The sequence below is a fragment of the Lissotriton vulgaris genome, chromosome 4_1, assembly GCF_964263255.1.
Source record: "Lissotriton vulgaris chromosome 4_1, aLisVul1.2, whole genome shotgun sequence".
In the NCBI taxonomy this organism is placed as follows: domain Eukaryota; kingdom Metazoa; phylum Chordata; class Amphibia; order Caudata; family Salamandridae; genus Lissotriton; species Lissotriton vulgaris.
The window spans coordinates 1893552654-1893570447 of NC_141691.1; the positions used below are offsets into that span (position 1 = coordinate 1893552654).

General features: G+C 40.9%; 1 protein-coding gene across 1 annotated transcript in view; it reads right to left on the reverse strand.

Moving 5' to 3' along the window:
- The window catches only part of ADCY8 (adenylate cyclase 8), a 1172958-nt gene that overhangs the window by 552750 nt on the left and 602414 nt on the right, over positions 1-17794 (reverse strand). Inside the window, exon 4 of the mRNA XM_086966223.1 lies at positions 10599-10710. Coding sequence (XP_086822349.1) covers positions 10599-10710 — 112 coding nt within the window. The remainder of the gene's footprint in view (positions 1-10598; positions 10711-17794) is intronic.

Sequence of the window (17794 nt, forward strand, 5' to 3'; positions counted from 1 at the left end):
TTAGTGTTGTTTTCCCTCAACTTTTTGCCTTCCATCCTCCCATTTTTGTTGACCTTATTTTTGCTGGCTTTAGGACTATGCACACTTTACCACTGTTAACCAATGCTAAAGTACTTGCGCTCTCTCCTTTAAACATGGAAATATTGGCTTAACCCAATTGGCACATTTTATTTACTTGTTAGTCCCTAGTACAGTGATACTACATATATGAAGGGTCTGTAAATTAAATGCTACTTATGGGCCTGCAGCACTTATTGTGCTATCCACTTAAGTAGCCTTCTAAATTATGTCTAAGACCTGCCATTGCAGCCCATGTATGAAGTTTTAAACTGATATTTTGACCTGGCACTATAAACCTTTTGCCAGGCCTAAACATTCTTTTTTTAATGCATATAAGGCATACCTAGAGTAGGCCCTAAATAGGCCAGAGGGCAGGGTGCAGTGTTTTAAAAAAGCTGAACATGCACCTTTATCTTTTAAACGTCCTGGTAGAGAAATACTCTTAAATTCGGTTTTCATTACTGCAAGGCCTACCTCTCCCATGGGATAAGGTTGGGTTACTTATTACATTTAATAAGTGATAACTTTCAATCAGAATTAAGATGGAATGTCAAGTTTGGTGTCTAAAGAATTCTAATTTAAAACCCTCTTTAATGTCAAAGTTGCATTCTAGTCACAATTCCGTAAATGCCACTTTTAGAAAGTTACTAACAAAAATTTGGGCAACCCGGTAGACCCTTGGAGGCTTGGGTAAATCAAAGTTAATATTTGGTAGGCGTGCTTAAAAGTGTTTTTTTTTACAAAACACTTCTAGAATTAACTAAATAAATGTATAATGCCCTAATTAGTGGCTTCTGGCAAGTAAATTAACAAAATTAATTATATTCATTAAAAGCGAGTATCTATCAGTTGCAGGGTGAATAGAAACAGAAACAAAGCACAAAATGCAAAACGTATGTATACTTTTGGAGTACAGATTTATGTAGAAAACTCTGTTACAAAATGCAATTCACATGAATACAAAGTGACTGAGATGAATTTTCTTCACAGCAACTGTTATCTCATAAACACTTTTGTTATAGCCCATTTCATATATTTTCAAAAAAAGGAAAACATCATTGAAGATACAATGAACAATTGCAGAAAGGACATTCACAAATGAAAATGGGTAGGATTGTCGACATTTCGGTCTTGTCTCGTGCTAACTTCTATAAGACCATCTTCAGGATGAAATGTTCTTATGTGGACTGAAGACCTTAGAACAATCAATGAACGTGCCCATATGTACAAGGCATATGGATGAGGATTCTAATAAATGGAGCATAGAATGGCCACCAAAAATCTAAACTTGTGCCGTGATGGCTTTCCACATACATGCGCTCACCACAGAGCTGCAGTCAAATGTAGAGCATGACACCAACCATTTTTAAAAATCCTACGGGTGGTGTCGGGACAGAAACAATTTTGATTAAATCGGAAGTTAGTTTGCCAAGCCATGAGTCCGTCATAGAGACCCAATCTATGACGGATCCCAGACTTGGCGAACTAACTTCTGATTTGTATTTTGTACCCTTTTTTGTAATAGAGTTTTCTACATAAATCTGTACTCCAATAGTATACACCCATTTTGCATTTTATGCATTATTTCTGTTTCTTTTTACCTGTAACTGATACACTCGCTTTTAATGAATATAATTAATTTTGCTAATTTACTTACTAGAAGCCACTTATTAGGGCTTTATTAATGTATTTCTTTAATTGTAGAAGATGTGTTGTCAACAAAATCCCTTGTAGGCACTATTACCACATTTAAATTTTAGAAAGTTGGCATTTTCTTGTCCTAACCATTTGGTGCTTTCAGCCTGTATACCAGGTGACATGATTGCGTGTAGATGGCAGTTGGTCTTAGTGTATTGTTTGCAGGCATTAAGACATAGGCAGATTAATTTTTTGTATGATGGGCCATCTCTGGCTTGATGATGGGTAAGAGCTTTCACCTACCACACTTGACCATCACAAGGTTTCTGCCTGAGCACACTCACAAAGAATTTGACACTAGTCTTTTGTGACCCCAGAGAAGCTGGAGCTAAGGCAGGGAGGCAGGAATTCCAGTCACCTCTGCATCCACATTGCAAGGACCACGCAGCTCTTCGTAACCAATGCTGCATGTTGCTACCTTGATGCAGGACCTCACATTGCAGCTCCACAACTCCCAAAAACTGCTGCTGCTTGACACATACTTAATGCAGGACCTCACATCGCAGCCCATTGGGACCACCGCTGGGTGAGGCATTCTCCACGCGGGATTTTGCATTGCTCTGCAGCAAAGATTTAAAGTGTTTTGTTCAGCGGGTCTAACTTGGTCCCTGTATCCAGCCTGGCTCCATCTCTGTAGGCCTGAACTTGTGACTTTGTCCTTGCCCGGAGCATTCAGATAACCACAGCTGCCTCTTTGTGCTTTTAGGCACTATTTACACATTCCCTTTAAGTAACTCCTGACTGCTTTGTGACAAGCTACCAGAGGGTTGAGCACAGATTAATTTGGGGTTGCTTGTGTATCACTCTGATAAGAATTGTGGTTGCTGCTTTAGTAGGGCTCTACCCCACTCAACCAGTAACCCAATTTCCTAAAAAATCACACATATATATATATATATATATATATATATAAATATATATTTAATTTACTCTGGTTGAATTACAGCTACTTTTGTATAATATAACAGTGAGAGTAACTGAGAAGCAAATCTTTCAGTTTTTGGTGGGGAAAAATTAATCTTGTCCAATCCATTCACAGCACCATCTGCATTTGTGCAACAAAGGTGCTTCATATTGTGGCTCTCTGAATAATGCTCACATCAGAGTCCCATCAATGACAAGCCCTACCCTCTAAAAAATGATTAAACATGACAGAGGCCTAAGGGCAACATAGTACTGCAGTCTGTGCCAATCTGGGAGGTGTGATGGTGGGGAGATGTAAGCAAATGCAAATCACAGTAAACAAAGGTGCTCATTTAAGCATCGGTTGATAGGCCGCAGCATCTGCCTGCCTAGCAGGCACATCTGCTCTATCTAAAAAATCCCTGTCGACAACTTGGTACATTTTGTCTGTAAGGAATTTTCAAAGAGCATGTGGCGAATTCACAAATGAAAAAATGTAATGTCCGAAGGCTACCATCTCATAGCACTCCAGAAACAGAACCAAAAAGTAGCGGGGTTGGTTTTGCGAAACAAAATAGGAATGTCCTTCATACTCAGTGCGTGGGGATCATCGTAGATGTTTCTTGCCCAGGAGCACCATTTCTGTCATTCCAGACCCTGGTAGGAAACATGTCTTCAAGTTTTTTTCCCTGTGGCAGGTAGACTTCTTGTGGGTAGCTTCCAACAAAAAAAACAGTTACGGCTGTGTTGTCAGATGCAAAGTAGGTTCCCACCTCTAAATGGGTGGGAGGAAATACAAGAGTAATGGTATGGGACATCTTACGGTTTACATCACATATTCTGCGTCAGCCACTGTGTAGATGACCCCCTTAGATCAGTGAATTTCCTAATCACAACTGGCTCGTCGAACATTATAGCACAGTAATATGCATGAGTTGCTGCGGATAGTGCAACCTTTTATGGAACTGTTAAGGAAGTCTTCAATGGTTCCAAAAGTTACTGTTTGTGTCTGTATAAAAATATTGGGGCATATTTGCAATAACTTGCGATATTTATCGCAAAACGCGCCTAGCGCGTTTATTTTTATCGCTGCCTATCGCTGAATATTTTAGCTGAGAAAACATGCTATTAGCAACGTTTATCTCCACTGTGATAAAATATCCAGTGATAGTGGCGAAATGCATGAATATCACAGGAAATCCAGCGATATTCACGCATTAACGCCATGGTGGACTTAGCCTGATAATCCACCCTACATTGGGGAATACAGGTAAGTCAGGTTTCAAGCAGGTTTTAATTTCTAGCGATAATCACGCTTAGCATGACTTTTTTTATTGCTTCGCCTGCGTTGCTAATAGGCGATAGCAATGTTAGGGACTGCTTTCAGTCGCTACCAGTTTGGGTACGCCCACTTTGTATCTCAGCGATAAATATCGCTGACACGCAAAGCGGGCCCCAAACCAGTCGTTATCGCCTGGAAGGTGTCGCTACCGGCTGTTAGCGACAGCTTGCTGATAGGGCGATAGAAATATCGCCGCTTTAGCAGCAAAAAGTGCAGCTAAAGCAGCGATACTGCCCTTGCTAATATGCCCCATTGTTTCAGGCTGTGCTTGCAAGAATCAACAGAAAGTTATACTTAGTATGACATGCAGTACGTGGTAGCACAAATGCCCAGGTACAGCTGCACCCAAATATGTCATCCAATAAATTGATACTGGGTCATAAATTCTACACTCATCCCCAGATACTTCTGATAAAAAAATCTGGAAGTTACTTAGATTGGGTGATTTGGATAGGGAACGGCCTGTCATTATGCTGTTCGGGGCGGAGATTTATAGTCAACCTTCAGCCTTATCTTAACACTAATATTAAACTATTATCTGACTGAAAAAAAAACAAGCAGCGCTTTTATTTATACAGTGGCATAAAAAGTGAATATCACCTACTAGCTACATTTTCATTATCCTGCAAAAGTGATACATGAGATTTGCAATTGGTAAAAGGGCAATTAAAATGCTATGCTGCTCTGCCATCTTTTTATTGAGCAGAAACAACATCAATGGATACAACAATGCATCATAGTGGAGAAGTGTGGCTCACTGGTTAGAGGAGGCAGACCTGGAAGCAGAGGTCAGCCCAGGACCAGGGTTCAATTCCTGGCTCGGCGGGGTCTTGAGTCCTAAAATGTCCATGGACTCGACAATTCTCGCTCCGGTGCCTACACGATTCATGGGTTCACACTCTGCGACTCTGGGCAATAGCTTGCTTAATCTCCACAACGGCCCCTCGCGGCGGGATGCCTGGCTTCACCTTGCGGATACCCTGCCGGGGTTATCTCACAGGGGAATACCAGGATGGGTTCCCTAAGCAAGCGCTTAGAAACCACTTGGTGATATGTGCTATATAAATTCCTGTACATTTACATCATAATCAGGAAAAACGAAAGTTGTGTACAGTAACTTGAAGACTAGCAGCTTAAAATTCGTAGCAAAAAAAAAATCAATTGTACTCCATTAAAATTAAATAACCTAAACTTCTGCATTGCTAAAAATATTTAAAGCCTTTTAACGATATTCACTGGAACTTGAAATATTAATATACATAATGAGTACAAATTTATAGAGATATTAGTTTCAGATCTTCATCTAATTACACCACCTATACCCACATTTAATTTGCTGTATTTAGCATGCAATCACCAACATCTGATATAAAACTTACCAGACTAGAATAGATTCTATTACTGGAGAGTGCAAGTGTGCTAAAGTCCTTTGAAAACAAATATATATACCTTTCCTCATTAATTTAAATGTAATGATTTAGGTAACTTATATTACGTTTTCCTCAAATTTCTGAAACTATGAATAATAACATTGGCCTTAATCAATATAAAGTAAAAACAGTGCTAAAGTGCTTTGGTTTGTTCTAGCTTAATCATTTAAGTAAACTATCTAGGGTTCCTCTCATATTTCTACTGTAGTAAATGTTAAAGTTGCTTTATTTTTTCCTTTCCTCTTTCCTCCCCCTTTCTTCATCTCCTTGTTTCCCCTAAAGAAGCCGAAAGGAGCGTATATAAATATAGTTGCTACCAATCTTCAAGTTAAAAATAGCATGGTCACGCCTCTGGACTTGCTCCAGAGTGCTGATCCTAATAAAATTAAAAGCTCCTGAGGTGATCATAAAGTGCAGTAGTGCTTATCCATTGTAGACGAAGTTAAAGACCTCCTCAAATAATCTATTCATGATACCAAAACCCCTTTATCAAAAGAGTGAATTAGCACTTCTAGTAGTAAAATTCTGAACAAGCTTAATCTGTTATATAAAGTGTGCAAACGTGCTTGTAAAATACCATTGCAGTAAGAAGAGAGAGGTATGGATGCTATTTTCTGATAATTTCAAACTGGCACATATGGATTTAAGCCACCAGGCGACTGTGAAATCATTTCCCCCAACCTAACTGGCTTAGTGCCAATATTACAAATATCGTTTGGCATAAGCCTCTTCCAAATTCATAGTACAAGACCTTTTTTCCTCCACTCAACTATTGTGAAAATTTTATCTGACCTCCAATTCTGACGAATAAGTAAGCATACAATAGATAGAGCTATTGAAACAAAATATTGTTGCTCCTTTGCTGATAGTTAACTAGCTTTGGATACACTAAATAATGGTAATGTGGCCTCAGGCGTACCTGAATGATTAATAGCGTTACTGATACCAGTAAATAATTGGCACCATAAATTTGGTAAGTGTGGACAAGAAAAAACCTATGCCGCCAACCCCCTTTACCTGCTTGATGGCAGCAAAAGCAGTTATTAGGCACAGTAGCATACATTTTATGAAGTTGCTGCAGTGTATAATATGATAGCCATCTAGACAAAGGGCCGTTATTTTAAAACTGGCTACCTGAGGGATTTATTTCCTATCTCTGCAAATTAATTGCCAGTCGCTCCCAGAAACACTGCATTCAGTTTTTTCCTGCACCTTTGATAGAAATGCTGCTATATCATGCTTGATAGAGAGAGATACTGCAGGAATATATACTGATTACCTATTCCTAATAATTGATTTATGACAAGTGCACTGCTTATCGATTGTGTCCCTTGATTTAGATCTTTACATTGAGCCGGTAGAAAATATGTAGTCTTAATAAAGCTTAAGAAGAGTGGTATATATTGTGGGACTGCCTGTTCTCTTAGTTCCTGCCACAAAATAATTTATACTTATCTAAAAAAAAGTCTCCCAATGTTTTGAATCCTACTGAAATCCAGAATCTAATTTCCCTTTGTACCATGGACAACCCCACATATTTACTCTCCTGCAGCTGGACTGGACACACATTAAAATGAGTTTAAAATAATTTCCCCAATTTTAATATCTTGTTTTTTTGTTAACTTTGCTATTTTTATAAAAAGTGGTAAGCTCGTTACGGATTCTTGTATCCTTTTCTCTAAAAAATACTTATTTGGTGCATTGACCCGATTTAAATAACACAAAAGTGCATAAAGTAGTGCTGCCTGATAATAGATAGGATAACTAAGGCATGCCAAGCAACCTTCTGACTTATCAAGTTGTAGGATTCCTAGCTTAAGCTTCGAAAAATTTTTGCTCCTAATAAAGCTCCTCACAACTGAATCTACATCCTGGAAAAAACTATTTGGAACTAATTTTTATAAAAATATTAATAACAGTAGAATTGTCATTTTGATTATTGATACATGCCTATTATAGTCAAGGAAAGCAGAGGACACCTTTCAAGCAGATCCTTGATTTTAAATAACATTTTGGCATAGTTCGGGTACAAGAGGATGGAGAAGGTTTTTGTGATGGCTATACCAAGGTATCTAATTGGGGACCCTACCTTAGCGCGAGACTGTAAAGATAACTGGAGGTCATCAATTGCAACATTGAAAAGCAATAATTCCGTTTTAGTCTGATTGATACTGTACCGTCCTATCTTTGTAAAATCTGTAATAATCTGTAAAGCTCATTCTATATTGTCATTACCGGGGGTGAGATGTAGAATCATGTCATCAGCAAACAATTTAAGCTTTGCCATCTCCCAAATTGGGGGCCTTATATTTGCCCTACTGCAAATTTGCAATGCAAGTGGTTCTATAAAGAAGGTAAATAAGAGAGGGAGAGGATCCTCAATAAACCTGCTACCCTGGAACTCACAACAAATTTTGCTTGGGCGCCATTATACTCAATGGTTGGCATCGATATAACCTGGGAAGGACAACCAAATTTTCCTAAACTGTAAAATAAGGCATCCCAGTTTACCAGATCGAATGCCTTCTCGGTATCGATCATAATTGCTAGGGCTTTTACGTGATTTTTTTAAAAATAATCTATAGCCTGAATCAGAAACGAAGTATTTGAAGACATTAATCGCCCTGCCACAAACCCAGTCTGATCTTATTGTATTAGTTGTTGTGCTGCTGGAGTAATATGACTAGCCCAAAGCTTTGAGCAATTTATAGTCTGAATTGAGCACACTGATCGGCTGTAAGAATGCAGAGATTTTAGATGCTTATCCTTTTTAAGAAATGATACTATAATTTTTTGTTGAAAGGTTGAGGAGATGTCGCCCCTGCTTTTAATAAAATTAAATAAAGCAACTAAAAATGGAAGAAGCTTGCTTAAAAAAGATTTTGTGGGTAGCTCATCCTTTTGCATTGGGCATTACATTTATGGCTTGTTGAATCTCCAAAGAAGTTATAGGCTTCAACATTGCTTGGGCAGGAGGGGGGTCAATGAACCATAATACTGATCAATAAGACTCTTGGATAAAGTATATTGAGCCTGATAAATATCAGAATAATGTTGAAGAAAAAGTTTTTTAATTTCTTCCAGGTCGGTAACCCTCTTCCCTGTGATTGAATGCTCTAAAGAAATGACTAATTATTTATCTTTCTTTAGTCTAGTTGACCAGGCGAGAAACCTGCTGATGTCTTGATTCTCCTCATAAATGTTTTGTTGATAATTATTCGACTTTCTGATTTTTTCTAAAGTAAATAAATCTCTGAGCAAATGCTGTTCTGCCTTTGATAATGCTTACACAGTTTATTGCCAGGAGTCAGCTTCACAGTGCTTCTACATCTCGAGCACCAGCATGCAGCCAATAGTTTCTCAAGCAACCTATCCATTTGTTCTTCATCATGCCATCGTCAGTATGCGCATTTTATGGTATGAACATAATTGGGTATGCATGTATGCAGTGTTCCTTTAATGTAGGCTTGTATATTGGGCCAAACATTAAAGAAGCAATGATCACATGTGCATATATACATTGATGCATATATGGCATATATACCACACTATAGTGTGGATACCTAAATGAATAAAGAAAGCACTTAGTAAATAGGTACCTCTGCTTTTATCATTTTCTAATGTGACCTTATGAATGATTCATGTAGAAGTAGCACTTTGATATGAGGTGAGAAACTTTGAAACTTTGGGAGTCATATGGTAGGCAGCAACCCCCGTGAGGAGGGATGGCTGGTGCATTGCAGGCGTGGTGGCTGGCCACTGACATGTGAGAGGTGATTAAGCCCTTTTAACTTCCGCAGCGGTGGACCCATGACAAAGCGGAGGAAGCAAACATGTAAGCACTGATCCGATGTGCATGTTACAAATCGGAGAGACGCTGGGAACACTATGCTAAGTACTTCATATTACCGCTGGCCAAAACCCCCAACATTTGGAAACATTTTCTGCCAAGCCTGAGTATTCTTAAAGCAAAAAATTCTTGAAAGTATGAGAATCTCACCTGCCAAATAGCTTTCAAACACAGTGTTTTTTTCGTGTCTATCAGATATTTTGAGTCAGTTCTGTAAAAGGTAAACTGTGATACCTTTGGAATCAAACTTTGCGCATGAGTTCCATATCAATGTTTTTTAGATTGGTCCACAGGGGCGTGGTATAACATAAATCCCCGAAAGAACTTCCAAGGATGACTCTTTGCAAAGTTGGGGCCAGTATCAGTATGAGAGGCCCATTAAAATCTGTTGTTGTCCTGCCCAGGCACTAATGTAACCAGGAGTCACTGTAATTGGGGAACAGGGAAATAACTGGGAGTACAAGTTTCGGGGAATAACATTTAGATTTCCCATCAGAATTTATGGCCCACTCGCACTTCAGACCCTAGAGTAAAATGGGAGCAGTTCGATTTTAGATCAACATTTGCGCTGACTGGGCACTGCAGGGACATTTGAAAGGCCCCACCAGCAAGAGAATACTTCAGAAAATATGAGCCACCTAGACCTGGGGCCAGTAATTTGGTCATTTCTGGGATACACAGGACCAATTTGGGAGGTAGATTTTTTTTCTGGGGTACAGATACACTCCGGAACGAACCACCCCCATCAATGCGAGCCAAGCCTCACCTATTGGCTTTCTGAAAGGCACTTAAGACGTGCCTTTTCTGTCTGAAACAGCATTTTGGTTCCAGCCATCACCCTGCAGTAACTTGACCTAGCACCTTGACCCCCCCCCCCCCCGGGGTACTTGCACACATAAGAAATTTTATAACCCCCAAAAAATAAAAATAGAATACAGGGCCCGATTCACAAAAGTAATCTGAGACTAAATCCTAACTTTACGACTTTCGGTATTCACAAAAGGCATTTAGGAGTAGTAAAGTTAGGATTTACCGAAAGTCATAAAGTTAGGATTTTGCCTCAGATTACTTTTGTGAATCGGGCCCACTGTTTTTCACAAAAAGTCGGGCAGTGCAATCCTTCAGTTTCAAAGCCTGGTGACTTTTTTTTACTTGTAAGAAGATATTTTTGGAGGAGCCATCACTAACACAGTATGTGAGTATTATCACCTGTTTTTATTATTATCAAATAAAATTCTTTTGAACTTAAAAGAAGTACAACGTCCTCACTGTTTGTAAACAAAAAAGGGAAAAAGAAGAAGAAAGCTCTACTTACATGTGCTAGTCGATCAAATCTGGCAAAGAGTTCGTTCAGCATCCTGACCAGCTCCTGCGCGGACAAGGTGGTAGAAAGATTGGTAAACCCTTTCACATCTGCAAAAAGAATGCTGAATAAAAAATGGAAATAGCATATTAATATTGTATTTCCCTCTTTTAGTACTAAGACAATCACACAATACACACTTCCTAGAGATTCATAAGCAAGTAGCAATACATTACAATGCTATGATAAAATATGTGGAAACTCTACCATGACAATTATCAAATTCAAATTTCAAATCTTTATTTCGATCATGCGATCATAAAAGATATACAATATAACACATCAATTAAAATTCCAAAGTATCAATATTTCATTTAGTATAAAATACATGAGATAAAAGAATGTTAAAACAAGAGAAAGAGTGGACCAGAGGAAAAGGATTTTCATGGGTCTCCTGCCATCTTTATGTAACGGGTTCGGACATGCCACATTGCAGTTAAAAATTTAGCTAGTGCAAACACAGTTGGCGGAGATAAGTCTGTCTTTAGAACTCTAAATGCAGGTGTGAAAGTTCTAAATCCGAGTTTTTTGAGGAGGGTGACGCGCCAAAATGTACTGCTTTTTTGGTAGGCTCGGCAGAAAAAAATAACGTGTATTTCGTTCTCCTTAGTGTGGGCACATGGGGGGCACATCTCTATTGGGGACCGACCAGACCATGCTTTGGTAAAAGACATTAAAGGAAGGGGCCCATACCTCCATTGCAGGAATAATTTTCTTGTTAAAGCAGGGGTCATACCGTCCAAAACACTTTCAAAATTGTATGAGTCTTTGGTTGTAATAAAACTGTGTGTCAGAGATCCCTCTCGTGTACTGTCCAAGGCTCGGAAAAGCATCTTATCATAGTATGCTCTGGAGAGCACTTTCCTTGGGATCCTGGTACTTGTGCTTTCCGGATGTGACCACAGTTCTGGTAATCCAAGGGTCTCACAGGTTCTCTTAATGTATTTTAGCCAAGGAATCTTGGTGGCATTGGGTAGCAATAGGAATTCCTTTAACTCAGTTCTATAAGAGGTGAGGTCTTGGCTACTCCAGAGGCGACGCCAGAATGTTAAAGGTTTGAGCCCTAGTTCCTCCGTGATGGGCCTTAAACCCAGGTCCAGTCTCAGGGGCAGGAGCGGGGTACTTGGTGGGAGAGCGGTCAACTGCCTTAAAAATTTGTTTTCTGTAATCAGCAGGTTGGAGGAAGAGGTATGACCCCACATCTCTCCCCTGTAGGCTACCCCCTCCCCTCCGCCTGGGCTTTATATATTTGGATAGCGGGACTCAGAGGGCGGTATGTTGACTTAGTCGCAATTCTCATAATGCCACCCGCCCTCTGGGCCAACTTCATGTTCGCTCTGGTCTGGTGGGCCCCCCACGTGAGCTTTTGATACTCTATTGTGTGGACCCTTTCCAATCGTACTGCACCAAGCAAAGGATTTGGGCGCTTGGAGGACTTGGGATTTAAGTTAATAAATTTCGTTTTCTGCAGGTTAATTTCAAGACCCCTTTTTGTGCAGAACTCCATGACATTTATTCGGAAACTGAATTCAATGCTTGAGTGGAACACAGAATTATAATTTCTATAATTTAAAAACATAAGCATGCAGATCAGACACTATAGCCCAGTCCTAGCATGACACAGGCTCACATTTTATTGGTAAAGAATATGACCAGCCTGTCAAGAATTACGATGGAAATGTTCTTAAAGGGACCATACTGAGCTAAGAAAATATGGCCAACCATACTGACCCAAGAAAATATGGCCAGGGAGATATTCAAATTATACAGTCGATTCAGTAATTTCACATTAGTCATGTCATGTGCCATGTGAACTCACACCATCATACCACTTATCGCAATTTCTGCGCAAATTGTGCTGAAAATGTAAAACAAATGCATCATTCGCTGTAAAAAGTACTCCAAAATAGGGAACATTAGAGCACAAGCAACTGTTGCTCCTGGTGGCTTTGGATAGTTTCCACTTTTTTTAGCCCAAAATGAGACCTTGCCATTCATGCTAAAATGCAGCACCACATGACAAATATCCATTTCACGGAATTATGCATTAATTTTATGTATTTTGTTTTGTACATCGGATGAATTTGTTTGTTTGCACTGGTATTATACATAGCTCTATCATTCGCTAATTGTATAGTATATGTATGTGTTACCTGCGCTTGCCCATTTTATGCAGAATGGTATGGAATATAGTGCCTAGACGGTTATCAGATTATTTGTTTCTTCCTTAAAGATATGGAATACAGTGCCTTAATGTTATTGTGCCGCTCAGTTTATTGCACTGTGTGTGTTTTAGAGACGTGAGATCTTTGTATTTCATTGTTTTTCCATCATAATTTTAATTATTGTAGGACTGACAGCTGAAACAATAAATAAATAGACCGTGTAATTTTGCAGGTCGCTTTACCCCATCCTGCATTGCTAACAATCACCAATAACAGTAATTCCAGAATGTCCCTTTGCTTCAGGATGCACAGTTTGGGTTTTGAGACATACTGTGTCATCTTTAAAAGATGGACCCTTTAACCTTTAATGTAATATTCAACAGTCGGTAAGGCATGAAACTGTGTATTTAATGCTGAACTGTACATATGGTGCATCAACGAAACGAAAACCCAGAAGACCCTCCAGGCTGAGCATGATGTTTGGTTTTAAGCAGGAATTCTCCAAATCCTATAGCTGCCTTTATTCTAGCCGTGGCTGAGGCTATGGCTAGGACAGGTCCTTCAGGTCAGTCGAATTGATATGCAGGGATACATACATTAGGCAGCAAATTACTGTCCAGCCTTTCATTGTTCAAATCCTACAATGAGGGAGGGTCTGGTGCAAGGGACTGGCAAGATACAAAGACAACCTGACCATTCTGACTAAAAGCACACACAGGACACCTCTTACCATATACTCCAGAGCCTCGGTGAATGCCCCTTTCTAGACTGCCCCTTTCCTCAAGTGTGAAGTGAGTGAGGCTTCTGTGTCTTTGAGTACCATGCGGCTCCTGTCTTTGTTTAACAGCTCAGCATTACATACTTAACCGCGTACTGATTTCCACACACTCCATAGTTCCTACCTACCATAATTCCCTTTTCAATGATGCATGCCAGGGTCGGACTGGCCGTTGCGGGCATTAGGCATTTTCCCGGGAAGCTGGAAGGGTGGGGCAGTTTTTTGTTAGTGAGGGTAGGTTTTGCAGCGGTGCTGTGTTATCGGCCCTAGTAAGAAAAGCAGCAGTGCTTCACACTTGCACCCCTCCCTGCCCCGACCGCGGGCGGGGGAATTGGATGTCTCTACAAAATTGCCAGCTGCTTTGGGTTCCCAGTCTGGCCCTGATGCATGCTATGGGAAACATCACTTACAACAACGCAGTGCCTTTACAACGCAACTTTTACAACGCAAACCATTACAACGCATTGCGCTGGGGGCGCTCTAGGATAGGGAATAGGTTTAATTTACTGTCCAACACTTTCCCTACTATCCACGGGGACTGGAGTTGGAATAGTAAATTAAACTATTCACTATCCAGCGCCCCAAAGCACTATGTGTTGTAATGGTATGCGTTGTAAAACCCGCGTTGTAAAAGCATGCGATGTAAAAGCATGCGTTGTAATGTCGTACATCCACATGCTATTGTTATCAAATTCATGGGCCTATGCTCAACAGGGATTTAAGCAATTTCTATGCTTAGAGAGGGCCTGAACATCCCATTGGTTATGTATATTGACTTCCGCTCACATCCCTCTCATAAGGATCCAAAAGCTTCACCAATCAGCAAACGGCAGGCTTAAACCCATGACCATCAAAGTAAAAGAAGCGCAGTTTCCAACACTGACCAAGATTTTTCATCCCAAGTAGTCTATAAACTATGAAATGTTTGGTTTGCGTGTGTCCATTTTTCTCAATATGCCTATTGGTAACATTGCACTAACAGATGTGGATTACATGGGGTGACACTTTAGCACAAGTAGAACAAAGCAGTCAAGTCCATGTACACAAATACATTTTAGGATTTATTCCATCTTGTACCATGTAATAGTCATGAAACAGCAGTAAGTAGCCAAAGTGTTCAATTAGTCCTAATCATTCCCTAGTCCTATTCAATAATTGTGAAAATGTGTGCAATTTAGAGGTACTATTTTACCTTATTAATGTTGTGCTCTACAGGCAATATATGGTGAGCAACAGTTTAGTCCAAACTAAGGGCCTGATTATGACTATGGGCGGAGCTATGGCGCGGCGGTGAAAACCCACCAGATTATGATTTTTAAATAGTCTGGCAGGTAGGCGGCGTGGCGTTCCCGGGGCACCGCCTCATTCAAATGCAGCAGTGCCTTTAAAAAAGGCACCGCAATGGGAACGCCTTACAAGGTTCCTGAACAGCATGGACTTGAAAGTCCATGCCGCTTATTAACTGTTGTGCATGCACACAGGGGGCATATGTTATGCCTCCCTGTTTGCATCTACCAGTAGAGGGGGCACAGGGGGCCCTGTGGGACCCCCTTTTTTCGTCTTCTCCAGGGTTTACAGGGAGTAACAACCTCTATGTAAACCCTGGAGGAGAGGAAACTCGTAATATGCTTGGCAGGACAAAGCATATTGTGGCCTTCTGATTGCCACGCCACCTCCAGGGAACGGTGGTTCCTTGGCATTGGCCACAGGGCAGTCCGACTGCCCAACTCGCAATGGGGCAGTCAGACCACCGATGCAGTGGTGGCTGGACTGTCACAGCAGCGCCCCCATGAGTCTGGAGGTCCTTAGGCTACAGATTCATAATTAGGGCCTAAGTGTAACATTCTCCTAATGAATAATAGCAAAAGAACAAAACATTCAACACAAAACCTTCTTGTGTGAGGATATTGGAGCACTCTGAGATTCCAATTACAATGAGACTCACTGTTTTTGTATTCTGTAACGAAAAACAAATTGTGAAATATAATTTTTTTTCACATCCTGTCTATTTGCAAGCCACTTCCTTACCTGGATTTAATGATGACGGTTTAAGGGTGTGGGGTCTATGTATGAGTGTTTTAAAAGAGAAGGTGTTCAGTATGAAGGACGTAGGGGTGAAGGGATAAAGCTTTAGAAGTGATGATCAAGTGAAGAGATTAGGAGCAAAGGGTTGAAAATGAAAGTTTTAAGGAAGAAAGGTGTAGAGTGTAGAGTTTATTGGTGAATAATAAAAGACATATTTATGAAGGCTTAAGATTTAAGTGTGAAGGGTTTAAGGGTGAAGCATTTAGTGATGAATGAGGAAGGGTTTAGGAGTGTAGGGTTGTGGGGTTAGGGGTGAAGTGTTTGAAGCTGAATGATGAAGGGTGAATGATGAATGATTGAATGGTGAAGGCTGAAGTGTTAAAAAGTGGAGGGTTACAAGATTAGCATTGGATAGTGAAGGATTAAGGGTGAAGAGAAGGCCTTAGGGATGTAAATGTAAATGTACAGGAATTTATATAGCGCAAATCACCGAGCGGTTTCTAAGCGCTTGCTTAGGGAACCCGTTCTGGTAACCCCGGCAGGGTATTCGCAAGATGAAAGCCAGGCATCCCGCCGCGAGGGGCCATTGTGGAGATTAAACAAACTATTGCCCAGAGTCACAGAGTGTGAACCCATGAATCGAGTAGGCACCGGAGCAAGAATTGTCAAGTCCATGGACATTTTTTAGGACTCAAGACCCCGCCGTGCCAGGAATTGAACCCTGGTCCCGGGCTGACCTCTGCTTCCAGGTCTGCCTCCTCTAACCAGTGAGCCACACTTAAGGATAAATGGTGAAGGGTTTAAAGGTGAAGTGAACAGTGTTTAGGGTTGGAGAATTTAGGTGTGCAGGTTAAGCAATTTAGGGGTCAATTTCAATGTCGGTCGAAAAGGCTCCGATTCCGGATTTGGGTTTGCCGAATCCTATCCGGAGCCCTAGTTTCTGACCGATTTGTTCCCAGTTCCGAAAAACCAATTATGATGCCTGGAAACCGTTTAGGCTGACCGAATCGGTTTCAAAAGGCATTCGGACAGGTCGAGCCTTTCGGGAGATGATTCATACAGCTCTATGGACTTGGTTTCCTAACGAGCAAGTACTATTACCAATTAGGACAGCCTTTCTGATTTGGTTTCCCTGGAACGAAACGGCTGCTGGAATCGTACTTTGGGGGCCCGTAGCAGGTCTCCCTTCACCCTGGGTCCGGGGGGCGGGTACCCATGGTCCCTTCTTCTCAACCATGCACAGTTTGGCAGGCATCATGGGCTGCCCGCCACAGGGTGCAAGGTTTTCCCCACCCACCCCTTTCTTCAATGGTAGCCTGAATGCCATGGACTCCATTTGGATATATTTCTCAGTCTGTCCTCTTGAAACTGTGAAGGAAATGTTTTGAAACATTTCTGAAACTTCTTTTAATGCCCAAACAACCACAGGAATACACTTCCAAGGCCCCAGGGCCTCATAGAAATCCCTTAGGGACTTTCAGGGTGTCAGGCAGAAAGCAACAGGAAAGTCAAATGCAGGTCTAGTTGCCACTGATCAGCTGGGATTCTTCACATGAATGCCCGCTTTAGCTTTTTTATGTTCCTTGAGCCTCCCAGGGGATCAACCTTATGATACTTTGGGATCTGTCCTTCCTTGGATTTCAAGTGGAAGGGGTCCAAATTCCTCAGGTCCTTGTCACACGTCATGGATGCCAAGTACAACATGTTCAGTCTCCCTGGTGTACTTTTGTAACTCCAGAATTATTATAAGGAAGACTGGGTTAGGATCCTGCTTTGAAAGGTCACCAGCCTATTGGTTGGGGCATCCTAAGACACTACTCGTTCTTCTCTGACCAATGGAGCAAATATTACCGGGCCCTGACAAATCTGCTTTTGCAGTGGTTTCTGTTGGACTTGGCCCTTTTTGGCTAAAGTTCCCTGAACTTTTTGCCTTACCCCTAGACCTTTTTTCTGACATGGTGTTGCCAACTTAGATGTTTTGGGCACTTTGCCACTGCTGATCAGTGTTAAAGTGCAAGAACTCCCTGTGTAAATTGTAATGGTAATTGGTTGTCAATGATTGGTATATTTGTCTTACTAGTAAAGTCCTTAGTAAAGTGCACTATGTGTGCCTGGGCTGGTAATGCAAATGCTATTAGTGGGCCTGCAGCACTAATTATGCCACCCATACAAAGTAGTCC